General features: G+C 38.5%; 1 protein-coding gene across 3 annotated transcripts in view; it reads right to left on the bottom strand.

Annotated features, from left to right (window-relative positions):
* NOL4 (nucleolar protein 4) overlaps nt 1-23,237 on the bottom strand; it is a gene marked incomplete at both ends in the record, with an annotated part of 189,620 nt that overhangs the window by 75,750 nt on the left and 90,633 nt on the right. For all 3 annotated transcript variants that reach the window (XM_082290279.1, XM_082290278.1, XM_082290280.1), the window contains one exon: nt 3,161-3,444. In XM_082290279.1, coding sequence (XP_082146405.1) covers nt 3,161-3,444 — 284 coding nt within the window. The remainder of the gene's footprint in view (nt 1-3,160; nt 3,445-23,237) is intronic.

The raw sequence follows: 23,237 nt of genomic DNA on the forward strand, positions 1-23,237 counted from the left end.
AAGAAAACTTGATTTCTTATTAAAAAACCCAAACCCTATATTTCTTACAAATCACTAATTACGTCCTCTGTGTCCATAAGGGAGGCCTGCTTTTAATAAAATTTTAAGTATGCCTGTTTTGACATCCAAGATTTTTGCAGAATGATACCACTATTTAGCAAACTTTCCCTATAGCATAAGCATAGAATTGCTTCAAATAGGTATAGACAAGATGAATATTCTAAAAATTTAACTTCCACAAAGAAGTAACCATTTTCAAAAAAGATTTCCCTATTAGCTGTCATATTTTCAAAGACAATATGATGGAAAACCTACCATTTTTATCTCAACAGTTTCTTCTGATCATAATTCTGCAGCACATACAAAATTATCTATCAGAACATGTCAGCCAAGAGATCTTCTTATCTCCATTCCTTTGCCTTTGAGTTTCACAGTCTTGACTGTCCCAAGAAAATAACATCTTGTGCAGGTTAAATGGGACATTGTAGAAGTTGGAGGAAGCATAATGTATTTCTTCCTCTGATACTAGCCCAATAATCGAAATATATTTCCCCTCACTTAGAAAGCAGATATTTTCTTCAGTAGCTCATCTTACAAATCTCTAACAAATTTTGTTTATCCCAGGATTGTGTTCTTCTTGAAGTCTTTATATTTAATAATCTTTACTGCATATCTAATTAATTGTATACTTAAATGAACTCTAAACACCAACATGAGTTTCACTAGGACAAAAAGAGGAGAAAAATCTCCATATTGTTGGCAATATAGAGTGGGCAGGATGACAGCGAGTGTGAAAGAATGTATTGATGTGGGGGATGATTGTGGCCTCTTAAAATTTGCAAAGAATGAGATGGCTTGGATTGTCATCTCAATTCATTATAGATTTTTAACACTTTTCGATAAATTTTTTTTGCATCTGAGCTGGAACTGATTCAAATTGGAAATTGAACATTAGGCTGTGTTCTCATCTTAGCTATAAATGAGTTTCACATTAAGACTCCTCCCTATCTTTGCCAAGCTTATTTGTGTATTTGCAAGACTGATGGCAAAAGCAACAACCTACCTCAGGCAAAAGAGCCTGTGTGTCTGTCAGTATTTGGGTGACGGGCTTGTAAAAGGTTCATTAGAACAATCTGCCCTGGAGCAAAAAAAGATACAGTTCATATCAGCCAATCTGGGACTCAGTGTGCAACCCAAAGTACTGAGTACATCCAGCTCTGGGGTGCATACACAGGCTGAGACTACAGCTAGTCAGAACGCTTTCCATAAAATGCAAGGTTGTGAGAAAAAATGTATTCCATACAGATAAACGGTTTTTCATAAAGATTTTATGGAGAAGGTGTTAGGATACATGATTTGCTAAATGGCCTTGAGAAAGACTAACGATCTCCTATTTAGTCTCCCTTTGTTCTACCCACTGAAACTTAGACACTTAAGTTACAAAAACATTACAAGTTTTTATTTTTACTCCACAGGCAATGAAGATAGGAGATAAAACCTTAGCATAATTAAATGTTGTTCTCTAGATAGCAGTCATGTACAATCCCTTTCTAAGTATGCCTAAGGATTTTAACACTCCTGTTTCAAAGCACTGTAAAAAAATGTGCCCATTCAAAGTATATCTATGTTGTCAGGCTACTGAAAGCTAGTGACTAGCATTAAGAGTCTTTGGATCCAGGACTCACATCCTATTATTGCTGCTGTACAAGTGGTAAGCCAGTTGGTCATCAGATAAAAAAAATAAAAGGAACCTGTGACCAGTAAGCTCAATAGGTAAATTCTATGACATATGCCATTTCTTCACCCTCCCTACTGTAGGCGCTCATGAAAAACACCATCCTAGGAATCTAGCTAACTTAATCTATAGAATCTGTCTTTATCTACAAAATAACACCCCTGCTTCTCCTTACCCATGTAATAGAAACTACAGCGAAAAGCCCTCAGGGGATTACAGCTTCTTAAAGCAAACTTGTCAGTTTTAATTCAGGTTAGGTGCCTGCATAACACAATCATGAAGAAACCAAATCACTTCCTTTCAGATGTTGATAATTCACTGGTAGGAATTTTCTTGGGCATACACACTTAACATTCATACGGATTCATTCTTGTCCAGGTTTTGGTGGGAAACAGCTCCTTTTCTTCCTAGTAGCTGGTACAGTGCTGTGTTTTGGATTAGGTGTGAGAATAATATTGACATCATACTGATGTTTTAGTTGATGCTAAGCAGTGCTCAGTAAATGATTTTTCAATTTCCCAGGCTCTGCTGGAGAGCAGGTGTGCAAATGGCTGGAAGGGAACAAGGCCAGAACAGCTGACCCAAACTGGCCAAAGGGATATTATACACAACAGAGCATCATGTCCAGTGAATAAACTGGGGGAAGCTAGCCAGAAACTGTCAATCACTGCTCAGACACTGACTGGGCACTGGTCAGTGGGTGGTGAGCAACTGCATCACTTGTGTTTCTTGGATTTTATTCCTCTTTCTCTTTTTGTTGTCTCCTTTTTCATTAGAATTATCATTAGTAGTAGTAGTAATAGTAGTAGTAGTAATATACTTTACTTTATTTCAATTATTAAACTGTTCCTGTCTCAACCCATAGGTTTTACCTTTCTTCCATTCTCCTCCTGTGCCCATCAGGGCAGGGAGGGGAGTGAGCAAGTGGCTGGGAGGTACTTAGTGGCCAACTGGGTTTAAACCATGACAATTCTATAGATACACAAAAGATGTGATGAGATGGCCATCTGTAAATATACATATATATATGTGTGTCTCCATATCTATACATATATATATGTATCATGTTATATACATACTTTAATTTTTTTTTCAAATCAGTAATGTTGACAGTTCTCAATAAATGGATTGATAAAGTTCATGTCTGATGGAGAACTACACCATTTTTTCCTGTGTGTCAGCACAATATATTTGCCTGTACATATGTATTCACCCACGTACATCCATATACCCTTAATGTATGTATGCATCATATATGCGTAACAGAGCATACAAATCTACGTATGGCATTTAAGTAATGGTCTGACAAACATTAGACACATTGCATTAAGTGCTTAGCTGGGAATAACCCTTAGTTTGGCCTCACAAATCTTTTTCTTTTCTGAACTACATGTTTCATATCTGGACCATGTGGAAGCATCTTACCTTGCTTCCATTTTCTCTTGCCTCCCGTTCCATCTTGAGATCAGAAATTAGGAGAGTCTTGTATTTGTTCTTTCCATTACTGCTGTGATCATCTAGTCTGTATTCTGAAGTCAGCTGAGCAGAGAGGGGACTGTCACTCAGGTTCAGAGGCTGCTCATCCTGCTCCAGATTTGTTTTGCCATTACTGTTGGTTTCTGCCATCTCCCTGCAGTGTGTTCCCCCTGAAGCATTGGAACTGTGTCCCACGGTCTCATTGCCATTAAAACTCTCTGCGGCTGAATCATCTATTAAAAAATATATATTTTCAGTCACATGCCACATAATCATCTCTGTCCAGTTCAAACATAATTTATACATTCACAATGTTTTTTCAAAACAGAATGAAAACTGTTAAAATTACTAGCACCAGTACATTTCTGCAAAAAGTGCACACACACTCCTCCACATTTTCAAGTAAAATTTTAAGTAAATCCATAAAATACTAGCAAGTTAAGGGAAATTATCTGGGCTGACACTTTAGTATCACTGTGTACATAAAAGATAATCACAAAGGATTTTTAGGGACAAAGTGATAAAGTCTGCCTTGATCAATCTGTCTGTCCATATGCCTATGGATCTATTTAGATTCTTATACCACGCTCATCAGTGCAGTATTACATATTTCTGAAATCAACAGAGGTGCACGTGGTACTGAGAGAATCTGAATCTCAAGTTTTTAGTGTGCAGAACAGCACATGTCATATCCATAAACATCCTCTTGCAGAGATACAATGTAAATACATCTGATGTGTTCACTGCTGCCAGTGGAGATTATACTGGAAGAGCTGACTCCAGAAAAAAAAGATCCTCTCTTCATTTTGTTAGGTGCCCATTCACTTCGTTCATTCATGTCATAACATGCTTAAAAATAATGATAAATAGTGGATTAAATTATAAACCTGAAAGCTCCATCTAAAAGCTCTGGATGTGTCATTTCTACCCTTAAGATTTTACAGCTGGATTGCATGATTAATCTGTGTCTTCACATACTTATGGATTTGTGTATCCTGCTCTTGTCAGCACTGGAATGTGCCACCTGTGCTACCACTCAGCCCTTCTTTGATTCCAAACAATCTTATGGCCAACAGGCTACCTAGTAAAACATTTTATCTTTCAAAGGATTAAATGGCAGCAGAATTTGGCACTCAATTTCATTACTTCTTGTTCTCTAAAGCACTTCTTTTTTGGCAAATTACACAGTTTTGCTAATGGTGCAAACACCTGCCCAGGGCTCTACAAGCCTTCTTTTATTGCAGACTATGAATCTGGAAACAAAACCAGGGAGTCAGTAGTCAGGAATGCATTCAGATTGAAACTAGAGATACAGGATGAGATACACCTTAATATATTAGCACCTTAATATACCCTCTTTTTTGGGCCCTTCTAAACAACTTCCATGGAAAAGAAGCAAACACATTTATACACATGAGGAATTTTAAAAAAATCAGGACACGTCCTTTAACAGATGTGCTCAGAAATACTCATACTTTAACTCATGATTAATCAAATTGTTGACTCACCATCATTATTACAGTAAAAAACAACTATTCACTTCTCTCAGATCAGATTTTTAAATGAGGAGAATACTGAATAAACGGGTAGGGATCTAATTCAATTAAATACTTAGAAAGCCATAGACAAGCTATCATACATCGTTGCCTTACTTGCTGCATTCAAACAACATTTTTATGCCATAAATATATACAGGACTGGGCATGCACTACAAACAATTTTTTAATTGCTTTGTTTTGTAAACCTGTAAAAAAGTCTCATTTCAACAACAATAAAAATTAAGTGTCATAATTTAGATAATTTTACTTAAAAAACAATGTTTTTGTTCTAAAACAGCTGTATAATTAATGGCTGCAATGAAAAAATAAAACTATGCTTTAGCATGTATTTCTTTTACATTACCTTTTGCACATACAAATGTATATAAAATAAAAGACATAACATTCATAGAATAAGACTCTTAAATGTATACCCCAGCCAAACTTGCAACAGAACAATGCTGCTTGAGGATTTCAGCTATGTAAGTGCATAAAAAGAGCAGGATTTATCCTTAATAAACCTTCTATCATGCCCTGAGACTTATGTCTTCAAGGCCATAACACATAAAAAAGGCTAAAATTCTAAACACACTTTCAGAAATAAATAAGCTGTTTTACTGTTCCAAAATAGAAAATGGAATTCTAATATGGGGTCTTCATTTTTTTTAAAGAAAATAGCCGCATTTCCAACTTATTTTAAAAGCTGTGAGATAACAGAAAGAAATCCAGATTTTTTTAACAGAGGAACACTTTGGTTACTGATGATTTGTATTTAGGACTGTTAACAGATAATTGGCTTCTTGATTAGCAGTTTAAAAAGTGAGAGTTAGTTTCAGATTAATTTAATCAATTACTGAATGGGTCACTGAGTGAGGGATGCTCCTCCCTTTGAAGGGCTCAGAAAATTCCCTACAGTTGGCAACAAAGAGAGAAACAGGTGAGTAACCAGAAGATACAAAAAACCACCTAAAAGGTGTGGGCACTGCCTACACAGCAGCACACAAGTCTGATCCCTCAGGAACTTCTGTGTGCTGGCACTCAAGTGTCCCAGCTCACACAGTGCAGAGGAACCACTACCAGGACACAGACAGCTAAATGGGAATGGTGAGAGCTGTGCTAAGAGCTAGATCCAGGAACAGCCAATTCTCAAGCACAGCTGTTAGTTTTGCCTAGCAATAATGCTTTTATTTCTTTTTTTGTTGCCCTGTATGACATACGGTTGACAACTGAATCTTACAAATGTGTGAGAATGTCACAATGAAGAAGAAAAAAACATGACCATTGAAAAGAATTCCTGTGCTGAGTAAATGTGATCGAGCACTATAATACTCTGAAACAATAAAAAAGTTTTTACAAGATTTTTGCTTTTCTTAGCAAATGCTTAGTTACTTGATGGCAAATCTCAGTTTCCACTATAAAGTCAAATATCTGTTTTTACAGTCATTTAACCTTGCTTGTTAGAAATGGGAACTTGTTTGTCAGGATAATGGTTGGGAGAATGGCTATATTGGGTATGGTATAAACCACACTTCTGTCAAGTAAACAGAGTATGTAGTTCCATAAAAGAGACAAAGAAAAAACAGAAAGTGGTTTCGCAATAGTTTCTTACAGATGTTACCAAGGTAACTAGATTACAAGGTTTAGTACCTTCCTCATCCCTGGGCAGCTGTCTATTTTTGCTAAGAAGAAGGCTACTTTAAAGCAAGAGTTTCTCAGGCATCAGAAACACAGACCACATTAGGAATGACTGGGTTTGGGGAAAAAGGCAGGAAGTTCTCACCCAGGACAGGAAAGCAATGCTCATCCTTGGATATGGGTACAACCTCCTGACCACTCCTGCGCCTTCAGGGACTGCAAGCACTCATGGCCATCACATGGATGCCAAGGGGAAAGAACAGATCCATGGAGACCTGTCTCTCAGACCACGTTCCCCAGTGGTGACAGACTCTGCTGGGGGCAGGAGGTGAGACCTCACCTCCTTACTGTGTCTGGTGCAGTATCAGGAGCAGCAGTTTGCTCGCAGTTTTCTCACCTTTATATATCACAACACCTCAGCAACAATGAACTGCTGATGCCAAAAGCCTCTTCTTTTACCAAGTATTTTTTTTCCCCTCCACCCAGCAGAGGCACGGTGGCTTGGGGAGAGCTCAGGGAAGATGCGGCTTTGTCCAGATATAGCCACTGACCCCTGCTCCTTGTCAGGAACTCTGTAGAGATGAGGACCACCCCAGAGGCAAGGTCAACCCCAGCCCAGAGCACATGGGGCAGCAGCCATGAACACAGTGCAGGGCTGCCCTCCTACAGGAGGCTCAGCAAACCACAGCATTCCTCTCTGGGCTCACTTAGGCCCCGGTCAGTAGGCACTCCAGCCTCCCTTCCCACAGCTGGCTGATGAGTGCAGCATAAAACTCCACTGAGGCAAGGGCAGCACATTTTCAAATCCTGACTCTTGTCTGAACCACCGCTGCAGGGTGAATTTTATGGAAAGACCTCCAGAGAAGCCTGCCACAGGCACTGGGAGATGAGAAGGGAAGGAGCAAACGGGCTCCAGGCCCTGCATTGGGTATTGGGGCAGTAATGAAAGAGGCTGTGGGATGAGCTCGCATCTTTAACACCACCCAGGACTAAGTTTATCCACAAGCATCAGCCATGACAGAAAATCAACCATCAAATGCTGCTTGCTCAGGGCAGGACATATCTTTGGGAACTGTGCAGCTTTCAAACCCTTTCCCCAGAATGCTGTAAGACTGGAAGTAAATCTACAATTGGTTTTGTTACTTAAGCCTGAAAAGGGAGAGTCTGACTGCAAAACACGTATGTGTTTGACTTCTAAAAACAGCCAAGTGGGGCCTCCCTCACCTATGCAGAGATCCTCTTCCAGGGATTAAAGAGCATCACCCCTCAGGAAAACACTCCAAGAGCAGAGGGAAGGTATCTTTGGAACAGGCAGCAGCCACCTTCTTGCTGAAGCATAGGGCACTCTCTAGGCTTAGGCACAGACTTTTCACTCATGGACCAATACTTCTTAAAATTCTTGATGCCAACACCTCCTTCTTCCACCTTGCACACTGCTCCACACTAATCCTGTGCTCTGGTCTGAACAACACCCTTTGGACAACTTATTCCAAGTACTCTCCACGTCAGGGGTAATTGATAGAACAAGGGGTAATGGCTTTAAACTGAAAGAGAGTAGGTATAAATTAGATATTTAGGATAGGAAGAAATGCTTTCATGAGGTACTGGAAAAAGTTGTCACTAGAAGTTGTAGATGCCCCATCTCTGGGAGTGATTAAGGGCATGTTGGATGGTGCCCGGGGCAACCTGGTGTAGTGGAATCCCATTCTGGAGTTCTAGGATTCTAATTCTCAAAAAAAGATCTACAGTAATTTTTTTTTTACTTCAAGTTAATGTCTTATCTACAGTAATTTTTTTACTTCAAGTTAATGTCTTATCACATTGCATTACAGCTTCCAGCTTCTCCTTCCAGATCCCACTGAGACCAGCAAGATACAAAGTGACACCAGCTTTATTTTTGAACACATGAGAATTCCAGATTCCTGCTGTGAACTTTCCAAGCTCATTGCAGTCATCACTACGTTAGCTTTTCTCCCTCCTTTTGAAGGAAACTTGGAAATGGTGGAAGAAAAGACAATGCCAAAGAAAGCCCAAGCAAACAGATGCTCTGAGTATGAGTTTTAATTCTCAGAACTATTGCATCCTTCACTTCAATTATCTGCCACAGACATTCACATTATCATGGCCAAATCTCTGCCAAAATCCAATTTCCCTGTATTTAACACCTTGGATTCTGCAAGGTGGTATCAGTGGCAGCTGGTATTTTAAGGACACTCTCATTTGGAGCAGGAAACTGGGTCTTAATTTACAGGAATGTTCTCCCACCAAGCAATGTCTAGATTTATGAATAGGCAAACAACATACATTACTAGAATTAGAGATTCTTTTGTTACAAGTTAACATACAGTTGTTCTACCCAGAAAGAGCTGTCTTCAGACCAGATATGTCAAATGCTCAACACTGTTCTCTATAAGAGTTTTTTCTTAAGGAAAGCAAGTAGAAGTGTGCACCAAATCTGGCTGGAATAACAAGTTCATCAACACTTGTTTTCTGAGAGCACAAATTTAAGATCTGAACTCTGATGTAAGTGTTGTTGAAGTACTGTGAATCGCTAACCAAAGTACATATATATACTCTCACTTGTCTCCTTGAGAGAAAAGTCTCCAGATGTTCTAAAGGATCTCTTATCTATCAATTTCATACTCTAAATCACTCAGAATTTTCATATTCCTTGCAGGTAAGTCAGGAACGAGTTAGCAAGCCATTCTACATAAAGACAAATCTCAAATACATCCTCACCCTCTCTCAAATTACCTCTTAGCTGAGAATGCAATTAAGATTTAGAGCATGGTTTAATAGTTTATACAGCTGAGATTTCAGCGACCTGAAACATATTTTACCAGTCAATAATCCATAGCTTTGGGCTTCAGCTCTAAGAGCAGTAGTGTGGCACAGTCCTGCAATCATACAGCCACATGGAACTTCAGATCCACTGAAAGGGCGGATACCTATTTAGGAACTAGTCAAAAACAAGGGAAAGGCAATTAACCTTACAACACCTTTGGCTAATTTGAGACAGTCTTGACTACATGAGGGCACCCTACAAACCAAAACCATACCCGGTAATAATGAGTCCGATTAATCACATTAAAAGAATAAGGCACTTGGGGCCACTTTGTTCATTCTGCTCTAAGGAACAGAGATGGGAGAAGGCCACACATGCAGGCAGACACTGATGCCTGCAAATTCCAAGGCAGCAGGCACTCAGGTTAAATGAACATTGTGAGTGGGCTGCCTGTCGACAGAGCATCTCTGAGAGCAGCAAGATGGGTAACTGTTCCTTCTAAAAGGGGGAGATTGCAAGTGAATGAGCTGAGTGGGATGAGTGAGACTGAAACTTCTTGCTGTGCAAATGCAGGCTGTCATAACACCCACTCTTAAAGATTGTCTACCAAAATCCTGGATGATGAAGGTTGCTTTAATCTTCTTGGGCTCGATACCATCAGGCCAGACCTTGAAAACAGCACCTTACACCCTTAGCAATCCAATCCATTTGAATGTGGTCACTTGCAGGAGGCAGTACTGCAGACCAAAGAGTGACAGGTTCAAGACCTATTTTGAGTTACTATGCTGTTATCCTTAACCTTTGGCTTCAATAGTGCATGTGCTTTATTTTCCTATGTTAAAATACAACTTTAAGGAAAATAGTATGCTGCATAAGCAAACATTATAAACTAAGTTAGTTACATTCCTTCCACAATTCCACAAAACCAATTCCACAACCCTCCTAATGGAAGATATTGAAAAAAAAACTCGACTGGTGGCAACAGACAGCAGGCAGTTTTGGGAGAGGAGCACCATGAATCAGACAAAAGGTGGCATACAGTGCTGACTCACAGAAACTTCTGTAGTATAGAATATGCAGAGACTTTTCTAAATGAACTGATAAAAAGGCAAGGACACATTTCACTCCCACCACTTTTCACAAGGACTGTTTAATACCAATTTGTCACAGTTAGGTATTTGGTTATGCTTCATTTATATCACAAGTCATGTTTGAAGCATAAGTTCAATACATAACTTAAAAAGCCAGTCCAAATCAACTCTATCAATTCATCATTTCCATTCCCTTTCACATTGTTATACAGAACAGGGGTTGAATTAATAGAGGTACAAAGGTGATCTCAGACCTTCCCATTTCATAAAGCATAAGAATGGTCAGAGTTGGTCAGAAAAAAAATCCATTTAGTCCAATATCCTATCTCCTAATCAGTGGTTATTAGGAGATGTTTAGAGAAGAGAATAAGGCAAGCATATAAAATTCTTCCTCCTGTGGATTGCTGAGCCCTTAAGAATTTCAAACTCAAGGTCTTTCTGAGCAGGATGTGGCTTCTATGCTGAGGCATCATGCTGATGCTCACCGTGTTTTTTCTTCCAAGTATCCAGTCTTTCTTTGAACTTAAATAAACCTCAAGCACCCTCCTCTGCTCCTCCAAAAAGTTACTGACATTATTTCTGTTTCCACTGTCCTGTACCAAGAAAACAAGGAACAGGAGTTAAGAGGTGGGCAAGAGCCTTTCCAGAGGATGGAGCAGGGTGATGTGCCCAGAGGTCAGTCCCTTTATTCCCAGTGAGACTGCATTTCCTCCATTACAAGAATATGTATTAATTGTCCTCTTCAGTTAACCTCAATAAGAACAACAATTACTTTCCTCCTTTTGACACATATGCTTTCCTGATGGGGTTGCCTTCTGTGAATTCAGCTATGGAACTCACTGCATTGAATTTAAATCTGAAATGTCTATCAGTTTCAGTGATGCTTATCAGCAAATTCCTTACTGTTATTTTCAGTGGTGGAGAAGTAGATCAGGAGCTACTTCATATGATCACTCACTGCACGAGTTTATGAAAAGAAAAGGGAACAAAGCAAACTGATCCTTAGCCTTGTCAACAAGAGTACAGTAAATATGATATACACATGCACATACACAGTGGAATCAGCATTAGCCAGGCTGTAAATCTTATTTCATTACTAAACAAACCTTCCAAGTAATTCATGATTTTCCATGGGTAAACATCTCTTCCCGTTGGAGGCACAAAACAGGAAGCTATTTTATTCAATTATAACATTAAATAACAGAGCAGTGAACAACTGCCACTGTATGACATCAACAACTATCAGAAAAATAATACTGCCCTGTCAGTCACAGCATTACAGAAGGGCTCATTTATAAAGCTTCATGAGTGACTCGCACGCTTACTTCTTTGCCTGCAGAGCTACTGTCCCTGCACATGCACAGCAAGGAGATGGAGGAGCATGTCTGTTAGGAGGGTACTGCACACATAAATAACCAATTTGAAAGCTCACTGGGTGCCCAGTAGTCTTCTTACCACTGTGTATCTAGTTTGTCCTTGGTCTTTGACATTTACACTTCAAAACACACAGTTCTTATTGCCTCTGGGGAGAAAAATCCCTGGTTTTCCCTTTACTCTGGAGAAACCTCTAGGGTGCTTTTTGTGGCAAAGACTCTATCAAGCAGTTCTCAATGCAGAAATAATGCAATTCTTCTAAAGTTTTTATGACTCATATAGGATCATGTTTGACAGGCAAAATGTCATCTGGCACCAAGAACACGGCTTAGAGCTCTATCTCTGGGCAAGCACTGCAGGAATATGTTCTCAGCCCAGCAGCGTATGAGTGGTGCCAGAGGTATTGTCTTATGCTCACCCCAAAGAGGACTCCAGACTGCAGAACCATTTATTGATAAAAGCTAGGAACTGAGGAAGGCTGGGAGACAGGCAGGCAAAAACAGCTCAGGCAGGCAAACGGAACTCTTGTGTTTGAGGGTCACTAAAATTCCAACCCTGTACAGGGCACATCAGCAGCAAAGATGTTTGAGACTGCAACGTATTACGAAAAGGAGAAATATGAAGCTTTTTCTTTAAAAAAGAGGTAACCTAAGAGATCTTGCACTCTCCTATTCCTTGTCCAGCAGAAAGAGGCTTATGCTTTAGCATAAGCAACAGCTGCCACCGCTCCTGGCAGCATGAAGAATCTGGTGCTGTGCCAGCAGCAGATAAAGTGTAACATGTAGGTGCATGTTTTGTGTCTAAACTTTAACCCAAATGGAGCTCAGAGTAATTATGCTAAACTTATATGCCATTTGGACCTAATGCAGGTGTGTAGTGCTGTATTTTACTTCATCAGGATCTGCCAGAAGACAAAAGCAAAGAGGAGAGATCAAGCTGGAGTCATTTGAACTTCTCTGCAGAGTGGATGCCCCCAAACCCGGAATTTTTAATAAATTTTAAAATATAGCCCACCAGCTTTAGTGTGTTGAGTGGATTCACACAGTGTTATCAGTCTGTATTTCTTTCTGGAAGGGTGAAGCCTTGAGCACAAGCAACATAAGTAATTGCTTGACAGTTCTGCATCCCCTCAGCAAATTACTGCATACTCTTCCATAGGAGCAGAAATGCTCTGGAAAGGCTCATTATACCCCCTTCATCATTAAAACCGGGAGAGAAAGGAGGAAGAAGCCATAAGAATGAACAGAAATGGCTGCTTTGAGCTTCATATGTCCTTATCAACATTTAACCCACATTCTGACTTGGGCCCCCAAACTTTACAGTACAAATTGCTGGATTTGCCTGTTTGCTGTATTCCTAGCAGGGAACTTAATAGAAGTTTTCTCTTGAAATAGGAAAAATCATATGTCTGTTAATATTGTGTTTGTCACTAGATGACTACAGCAGAGTAGAAATGAAAAAATCTTACCTACCCAACCAAAAAAAAAACCAAAGAGAGAATTGGGAAAATATACCAGTATAGCCCCAGCTGTACAAAAAGCAAGAGTTCTGCTGAAGTTCAATGGATGCTATTATTGTATTTCAAGTTTTATTTTAGAACCATTCTGAAGAAGGCTTGCAAGCATCCTTTATTTTATATTTGTAATTTATACACTGTGTCAGTAGTTGCCAATTGCTATTTAGGTGCACAAAACAAAGAGAACTGAGATCAAAGTGCCCTGTCAGCCCAATATTTTGAGTACCTCTATAATAATAAAAATAGTTCAATTCAGTTGACAACATAACTCTCAGTAACAATATTTCTACAAATAGTTCACACTCATTAGACTCTTCATCATCATCTTTGTCACTCTATAGTTCAGGATTTCAAAATTACAATCTAGCTTTATTGTTTGGTTGGTTTTTTACACAGAAAAGTATAGTTTAAAGACTTGTATTACTTAAAGCAATTTTATTGTTACTTACAACTGCATACTAAAAGCTAGAACATGAAAATTCCTCAAAACTAGAAGTGAAAACATTTCCTACAATTTTCTTTCTTTTTTCTAGTTTTCATTTTATAATGCTGGTAAAATCAAGTGGGTTTTTGCAAAATATTTGTTTTTCACTCTGGAACAATTCTGTCAGATCCTTTCCAGTCAGTTGTCTCCACTCACATTAACAGAGATGCTTTCAGGAAAATTTCCTACCTCAGCAGAGAGTAAAATAAGTGTCTCTGATATTCACATACAGAAATTCAGTTTAAAAATAGGTAATAAACATATAATTGGGAAGAAGTAGAAGAAAATTATGTGGAATAGGAAGTAGGAACTTACAGCCTTTGTTCTTCTGTGCAGTTCTAGCATTATCAACAGTGAATTAAAACTTCCTCAATACATTAGGAAAGTGGATGTTAGTGAATCTGAGAAGTCAGAACAGTAAATATGCAAGTGTAGGACTCTGTAAGGGTTGCTCTTTCCTTATTTAATGGCTGTGATGTAATTAAGGTTTTTGCTTTGACAGAGTGTCCGTGACTCAGGTATAGGACTCTATTACAGATAAGTCAGTTTAGAAATTCAAAGAATTCCAGAGCTTGGAAAGCTGCTCTTACAAACTTCAGCAAATAACCATGTCTGAGGGATATAAATTACATGACCCTGTTCAATTCTGTTTGCTTTTTGTTCTGCCACTTTAAAATGCTTATAAATGTCCATGGCAGCATGTACATATTTTTTTTCCTGCTTTGAGCATGCCAAGGGTAACAACAGTAAGTGGTCTCCTCACTGCTTAAATGAAAACACTATTATTGTCACACAGGACAGCACTGGATAACAAATTTGGCCTTTCTTCATCTGGCAAGCAATCATTTTTGAATGGTTATATCCATTATGCTTTCCTACTGTATTTTTTACTGTATCAAGTGTAAGTTAAAAATATTCAGCATCTACAATGCCTGAGTGCCAGCCCTAACACCAAAAGAATACAAAGAGTGGTGTGGATGTTGAAAGCTTGATGCAGAGAAATTTTCCAGCTTTCTGCCAGCATCCCTGTGAAAGTGTTGCTTTCACACTCATGCTAGCTGCAAACAGTGAGAAGTTTTTGCAAATAATACTTTTATCTTGTCACCTGTAGTTTGTTATGCCGCTTGTTATGTTACTGACTGGAGAAATATTTTGAAATGGGTGTTGTAAGGTTTAACCAATCATTCTATGAGGTGGATGGTCAAAGGACCAATAACCTTATGCCATTCAAGCAAACCAGGTTATATAAATTAATTTGGAAATTATTAAATTCCATTCCATTCCCTTCCTGGACTGGACTGGAGTATGCTGCTTTTTTCACCGTCCCTGGTACAACAGCAACAGGGTGGTAAGAGTCAGCAGTGCTACCTGAACACAAAAATATTGCCACTGAGGTAAAGGACACAAGCCTATTTGGAGCCTGTCTAGCATTCTGACTACCATTATAAGGCAGAAAAATAAGCAGTGCTGATGACTGACCTCCCTTTGGTCTGAAGTGTTTGTCTCAAGTAGTGCATGCTGAAACTGCCAAAAGAGGCATTATGCAGGCATTCTCATACTCAAGATATTAGAACCTGCTTGGAAGTTTACAACAGTTGATGTTTTTTCCTACTAAAAAAATATATGGCCCAAGTCAGCAGAATCCTGAAATATGTAATATAACTTGAGTTGAAAAATGGCAGATTTGCAAATCTATCCACAAGCATCCACAATGTGAGGAATTTGACACCAATTGAATGTTATTGCACAGAAGATAGAAGACCTACCATGAGGTATTAACACTACAGGAAGGTTTCTTCTGCCTTCATTAAAGTCACCACTTTTAAATCCCAATTTACCTCATAACCCTACAGATGCTGTCTTCCAATCTGACTAACAAAATAAAACATGCCTTTTCATGTTCAGAAATTATTTTCAGGGAAGATAAAAATCAACCATGTTTTTTCATCAAAGTCAATAATTTTTTTCACAATTCTCAAAATATTGATGGTATAGATGAGCATTCGGTCACACATTGGCTAGCAACGGACTACAATAAGAGGTATCTGAACACACACACAAAAAAGGAATGATTTTGCTAGATGGTCTGTTGTCACAATATTTTTGGTGGGCCAAATAACTATGATTCAGAGCCCAGAAACTTCAGAAAGCCCAAAGGATCTGACAGATAGTTCTGGCATATCCACTGCATATCCACATATTCCTCACCATAGCTGTGCACTTGAAATTTTCATTGCCAAGCCACCTGACTAAGCAATGCATCTCTTGTTCCAAGCTTTCCCTCCCAGTGCAATGCAGTGGACTCTGCTTGACTGGGGAACAGAGCAAGTATGAGAACATGTAATGAACAAGATTGGAAATGAAAGCATAAAACTTAAAAACTACTTGCACTTGAAAACTTTTGCATGAAGACTATCGTTTTACATTTCCATTCTGGGAAGATAATGCCAACAGAAACACGACAGGTTCTTGAACTTAATACAGTTAGTAACTTTCAAAAATTTTCTTCTCATTAAGCACAGTCAATTTGCCCTTGATGAAACACCACTGAGAGCTAGACTCAAAACCAGATTACTCAAAAAGGCCAGAAAGCAGGGCAAACAGAATACCACCCTTCAGAGCGAAACCATGAGCTGTTTTGCAATTCTTTGCAGACTGGAGAGATTTCTTAGGAAATAAAATAACTAGTCCATGGTTGTAATTCACTTAAGGGCTTCTGTTAGAGCAGCAAAATTCAGGAATGGGACAGTCCACACACAGAGTAATTGTTGGATGTGCTTTTCCTGTGCTTTATGCTACTGATAAGGTACCCTTACCAATGGCTTTTAAGAATGTTTTAATCACAGCAAATCACTACTTTTCTGACTAAAATTTCAACTATTAAGGTACAAATTGTTGTTAAAGGTCAGAGCACTAAAATGGGAGAGAATAAAACCTTACCAAAGAGTCCAACTGTAACACCTACTTGGCTTCCTTATGATATGGAATAAAGAGCAGCAAGAAATTGTAAAAGATTACAATTTGCTGAGCTGGCTCAACAGATCTGTGTGTGGAAACCAGCAGGCTGCTCCTAGTAAATCAAGAGTTCTGTCCACAGATGATTTTCTCTGTGGCAAAGCTAGCTTGGGGAGGAAGGGGAAGCCTAGAGTAAGAGCACTCACAGATATGCTTGGTGTTATTTTAAATACAGAAGTAAAGATGAAGATATTTCAAAATCTGCTCTATAATTTATTTTCCCTTTGCAATCTGTAAACAAGATTATTTGGCCCATGGTATGCTTTATATTTTGACAGGATCAGCATTGTATAGCTCCTTTAATCTAATTGAAATGCACATTAGAAACAGAAACAGGTGTATGACAAACATACATCTGGATGGCAGACCTCTTCCCAAGCTTTCAGAAAACTTAGAAAATATAGTGTTTGCAAAAAAACAATTATGAGAATGAACAACACTTCTAATAATCTTTCTTCTGCTTAGTTAAACTGAAAATGTCCCTCAAAACAACAGCATCCTGACAAATTCTTTCAAATCCTAGATCATTACTTTGCAATTCCTAACATCCCCTTTATAAACTGATCACCTTCCTTCCTAAATAATTACAGACGAGTTCTGAGGGAACTGGGTTTTCCAGAAGCTTAGTTTAAACTTTTTGGAAGCAGAACATGGATCTGAAGATGGATGTGAGAATAGATTAACCTTATTTCTTCTGCGTGGAAAGCTTTTACCAGAGCATCGAGCAGAAAAGTCACGCTTGCTGAAATACTATTTCAACCTTGATCATGTATAGAATGTTATTTCTCATAAATATTACGGGGGGGGAGGGGGGGGGGGCGAGGGGGTTCTTTATCTTTTATATCCAATGCAAGAGTAAACATCAGGACCAACACTCAAAGAAGTGAAATGCCTAGCGTGTTCTCCTTCACAGCACACAAGCAGGTTTTTCCTTCTCTGCAATTGCAAATAACTGCCATCGGAAGAAATGATACAATCAATGCAACAATGACAAAAAACCAACAACCTAAAGGAGAGCTGTCAATGGTAACCACACTGCAATCAAATTTATTAACTGCACTTCAAACACAAATTTGATTGTGAAGGTTTGTTGCTGATGGCACCTGGTGATCCAGGTAGGGCACCTTTCTGAGTCTGTTCCATATTCTGCATGTAGGAATCATCAGAAACTTCAAAGCTAGATATTTAATTGGTCCCCAAATAACAAAACAAACTAGGGAAAGCATGACTTTACTACTCCTGATTAAGTTACTGTGATGGGCTCCAGCATACAGAAAAATATTGACACAGCTGGATTGTTCAAAATACATATGTCAGTTCAGATACTTAAATTTTACCTGTCTAAGCAAAGAAACATTTATCATCTTTGATTCTGCAAAACATGAATAAAAACATTTTGGAGGACTCAAAGCACAGTCTTTCTAAAAGAAAAACCCTTTCTTTATTACCCCATGTCAAATACAGTGGCTCCAGTACAGGAGCATTTAGAAGGTGGTCTAAGGCTATCATCTTCTTTAGAAAAGTCTGCAATACCTGAGAGATATTCTTGGCATTCTCCTTTATGCGAACAGATAAATGGAGATTTTCTAGTTCCTGGTCCTGTCGGTCAATTTCACCCTAGGAAAAATGCTCTTGGAAGCTTTTGAAATGCTGGTCCGAAACCTTTCAGCCTCACTCAAGAAGCCTTTGAAGATGAAAATTTTCTCAGAACTGCTTTAATTTCACATTATCTTCTTCTGTTGAAGAACACCTGGGACAGCTCTAATTTGAAATATTTTCAAAAAATGCCAAAACCAGTTGAATAATGTGGTGACAAGCACTGGAAATCACTGAGATGAAGCCCCTTTTACATAGATGTCATCAGCCGATTCTCAAGTGGCCTGTTTTCTCAAAAAAACATTTATTTTTAACTTCAGCACTGCAATCTGCAATTTCTGGAGATTCCTACGCTAGGAGTCCCTGCAAAACTCAACACCACAGCTGGTGATGCAGGAATTTAAGATAAAACACAGGGATCAGAGTCTGAGCTTTTGTATCAGACATGAACGTCTGCTGACAGCGCATTCGTAGACAGTGAAAAGGACTGACACTGTTAATGCATCATGTGGTAACCACAACAGAAACCATTAAAAACAATCTTCAGTAGTTTATGTAGCAGTAAAGAGCAGAATGGAAGGACATTAGTGAATATCACAGCACTCTTGGTCTTAGACTTGAATATCCAAATGATAGTTTTGATCAGATCCCGTTTAGTTTGCTGCTGACTGAAGGCATTCACAAATCACAGGTGCAATCAGTTGTTGCCATCAACCCACACATACAGCACTTGTCTGCTCCTCAGTGTGGTTCAGAAAACAATTTCAGTCACAACAACTAGAGAAATGCCAAATTCGAAGTTACTGATTATTCACCTACAGAGAGACCATTAAAGCATTCCACACAATAATCTATTGTCAAAAATGAATTTGCAACGATGAAATAAAATACGCTACATGTGAAAAGATCGGTCACTCATATCCTGAGCTCATATTCATCTTCCTATCCCTTGTAAAACTTCCAGTGGACTCTTCTGACAACAGAACAACAGAAACCCTGTATTCCTATTGTATAACTTTCTACCACAGTTGCACTTTTGGTATTATTCGTATTGATATTTTGATATTTGGATATTTGGAATCTAAAAAAAAACCCCAAAAAATGTAGCATTGCCCTAGAGGATGCATGTATTTCTCTCATCTTCCTTATAGCTGTCACGACCTCACAAACAACCTCTGGAGAAGACCTAAAATACTCAGATTACTATGAATGACAGCAAAAAAATGAGAATAATGGAGCTGCAACACAAACAATTGCACTCCTTTCAGTATTAGGGCTGCCAGATAAACTGCATGTAGTATCTCAATTACTGTTAGAAAAGAGAGCTTGCCCAGGAATTCTTGGTTTCTCTCCCTTTGTGTTTGGCCCTGTTAAAAATTAACATTGCTGTTTTGCTTAGCTCTTCAGCTAATATTAAGGACTTACTATGCAGCAAGCCACAAAGCCAGCAGCACAGCACTGAGAAAGCACTTTTTAATTGACTGCTAGAAAGCTGGCCAGAAGAACATCACACACTGGGCTAAGATCTACCTTTGGATGCATATGATCCTAATCTCACTAGAATCAACAGGAGCCAACGTGTGCAGCCTGGGAAGCAATTTAGTCCATTAAATTAATGCAATTTACATACAATTTGTGGCTTCAGAATTTTATTTTTGAGGGGAAAAGGAAGACAAAGGAGGTTTAAAATAATCAAATATTCCCATGTGGATGGCTATTACTGTTTCAAATTAGGACAAACTTTAAACTCAAAAGGTATTTTAAAGCCTTTCAGATTTGTTTGAAATAAAAAACTGATCGAAATATTTGAGTTCATGTTTAAAGACATAAAAAACCCAATAGATCTAAAATTCCCATTTCAATTGAAGGGACACTTCTTTCATTGAGGTCCACTTCTGCTACCATCAAATTGACCATTTACAGTGTCTTTGGAAACATTATATATATATATATACGTACATTTTAAAGGAAATAAAGAGGCAGAGATGCCTCAGGAAATAAGATGCCTTGAAACCAAGAAAAAATATGATCACTATTACTGTTTCCTTATTAAAATGTGTAGGATAAATCTCGGATATGGAGAGACACACACACAGTGCATGTGAAGTCTATATACAGTATAAAGAGATTTCTGTTACTGATTTAATGAGAATATCAACAGCAAGATCCCTTCTGGGACAGAATAAAGTTTGTGACTTTGTACTTGTGGATGTTAAAAGATAGACAGGTTCTGCGAGGTGCAGTGTACCACCCAGGAAGTGCTGAACATCCTACCTATTTTTCCCTGAAAGAGAATCTCAGTGAAAGAGAGACAAATTGTTAGTCATGAACTCCAAATGGAGGCTGTAGGCAGAAGTTGTGCTGTACAAGTTTTGGGGGCTATTTTTGCAATAGTGAGAAATGTTTCAAGGAAATAGAGTGACACACTACTGACAATATTTTTCTGTTTGGTGCCATAATTCAAAACCTTTTTCTGGTGAATCAGAATATACATTAAATTATCCTACTTACTTTTATGCATGGAAAAGACTCATCAGAGAGCATTATGTTACCGAGTTCAACATCTAGTCAGCAGACAGCCTGAGCACTGGGACACAGTGGAACAGGGAGAAGGCAGTTCAGGAAGAGTGTAATACCTGCTGGGAGCAGGAATGCTGAGCAGAAAAGGAATGAAGGGAAAAGCTTGGGCAGAAGACTCACCCACTGCTGTAGGGAAGCCAATAACTCTCAGAACAAGAGCGCACCAAAGAGAAGCCCTGGCAGAACATGCAAGTTCTGGGGTTTTTTAGAGTTTAGAAACTTTGGCTTTTGTGTATACAGCAAGCAGAGTCAACTCTGCTTTTTTGTTTCCAGTAACTCAAGGAATTTCAATTTAACTGAAACAGAGTTTATACAGGAATTTCCTCAAGTTTGGTGGCCTGGACTCCTGAGTGTGAGCAGTCTCTACCAACTGTACCTGCCCATGTGTAAAACAATCCCACTGCTACAAGGAGCATTCACACCCTTTCCCTGGAAGAGAATGAGAACACAGGCTATGGGTTTGGATGCATGCTTTGAATCCCACTGCACCTCCACTGTCTAGAAATGCACAAAAGAAATTCAAGTCCCTTTGTGAAAACTCCCAATAAAACTTGGACCAGTTTCCTAAAATCACACACTTTGTAGAAGACAAAATAAGCTTAGATAATGTTTGACCAGACAACATTATTCCATTTAGCACAAGTTAAATGCTGGAGAAAAATAAATGGAAACAAATCACAGCCTTGAGATTAAAAATATCCAACTTTTTGGTTAATTAATTTAATAAAATGACACAAGAGGTAGAAAATCTGTGCATTTAACAATCTCAGTTATTTTAAATGCTATAAACAGCCAAAAACATATCCTCACAGAGGTGGTGAAAATATACAGTGAAACCTCTGGCAAATCTTTCCCAGTGTGTTTTTTATCACAGAAGGGACTTTTTAATCACTAATTTAATTTGACAGATATCAAGAAATAATTTCATAGTGCTCTTTCTAATTAAGCATTTATTTGATGAATTTGCTTGTACCCTGATCCCCACGTTGCTTGGCATTTCTGTGGAATCTCTATCACCCATATGTCCACCACAGATTCAAGGGTCAGCCTAAATAATGGCTTAAAGCTTCCATACTCTTTGTGTTTATTTCTATGGTCCTCCATAATAGATGTACACTGGCTACTGAGTTTTTAAACTGCAAAGAAGACAGACAGTTTCTTTGATTATCAGTGTTCTGACTATTTGGTAAACTAGCCCAAAAAAAGAAGTTTGAAGAGAAGACTGTTCTTACACTAAGCAATCTGGAGCTTATGACTCTTCCTGAGCTGTCCTGGGAGGGAGGAGAAAAAAAACCATCACTGTTCTTAACTACCCATGCCATGAACCCAAGTCTCTGGAAAGGCAACACAGTGCTCTTTTATCATTTCAGTCAAGATGATTCTGCTTTTAGCTCTATAGACACACAGAGAAATATAACATATGCTGTTTCTTTAAGCAGACTGAGTGTGTGTTTACTAGGATTTTTCAGCAATAAGCTTTTTAGGTAGGAAGAAAATACCTATCCTGCCAGGTGAAAACAGATCTTTAACTTCCTCGGTGTTGTATTATCATGAATCACTCATGGGCCTGATTAAAACAAGGACTCCACTTGTCTGCATATGTATATGCATGTACGTATTGCAAAAACACACAAGCATGCATGCATTTTGTACACGTAAAACACATATGCACATTAGATCTAAGAGGGTACTGATATATAGAAAATAACCATTAAATAATTATAAGGGGTTTTTCTGATTAAAAACAGAAAAGGCATGCATACTAAAAATGCAAGAATACACAGGCTGAACATATAAACTCTGGTGGAAAAATTAGTTTAGGAAAAGCTGACAGTAATAAAAAGCAGACAGTTAAAATCTTACTGCAAACAGTCTAATTTAAAGCTGGGAATCTTGATCATCTATTACAGTGAAATGAAGGATCATATCAAAGAAAGGCAGAACATTAAAATAACCAGAAATGGAAAAGCTAGAATATCCTCTGTTTAATTCTACCAGCAAGAAAACAAACACAAATTTTACATGCTGCATCATGTCATACACCACCTTAATTCAGCTACATTAAAATGAGTTTTCCTCAAAGAAAAGCTCATATTATGACTATACCTTTAAAAAGCTCATGTTTTCACTGTCTGGGTTTTTATATGAAGAAAAAACAAGACTGAATCAGGAGTTGTAAATTTTTATACTTAATTTGATAGTTCAGCACTTTTGCAGTTGAGTTTGCAGCACACACAGACCAGTTTCCTCACACTTTCCCGCTTATTTTTCAGCACTCAGGAATTCTTAAGCACACTGCACAGTGCATACACAATTTGTAAGGCATGCTCATCACCACTTGTTCAGCTTGATGCACCAAATGAGACACGCTTCAGGTTTCTATGTGCGCATCTCACAATGATGTTTTAAAAT

The sequence above is a fragment of the Coloeus monedula genome (assembly GCF_965178545.1).
Source record: "Coloeus monedula genome assembly, chromosome: 1".
Classification (NCBI taxonomy): domain Eukaryota; kingdom Metazoa; phylum Chordata; class Aves; order Passeriformes; family Corvidae; genus Coloeus; species Coloeus monedula.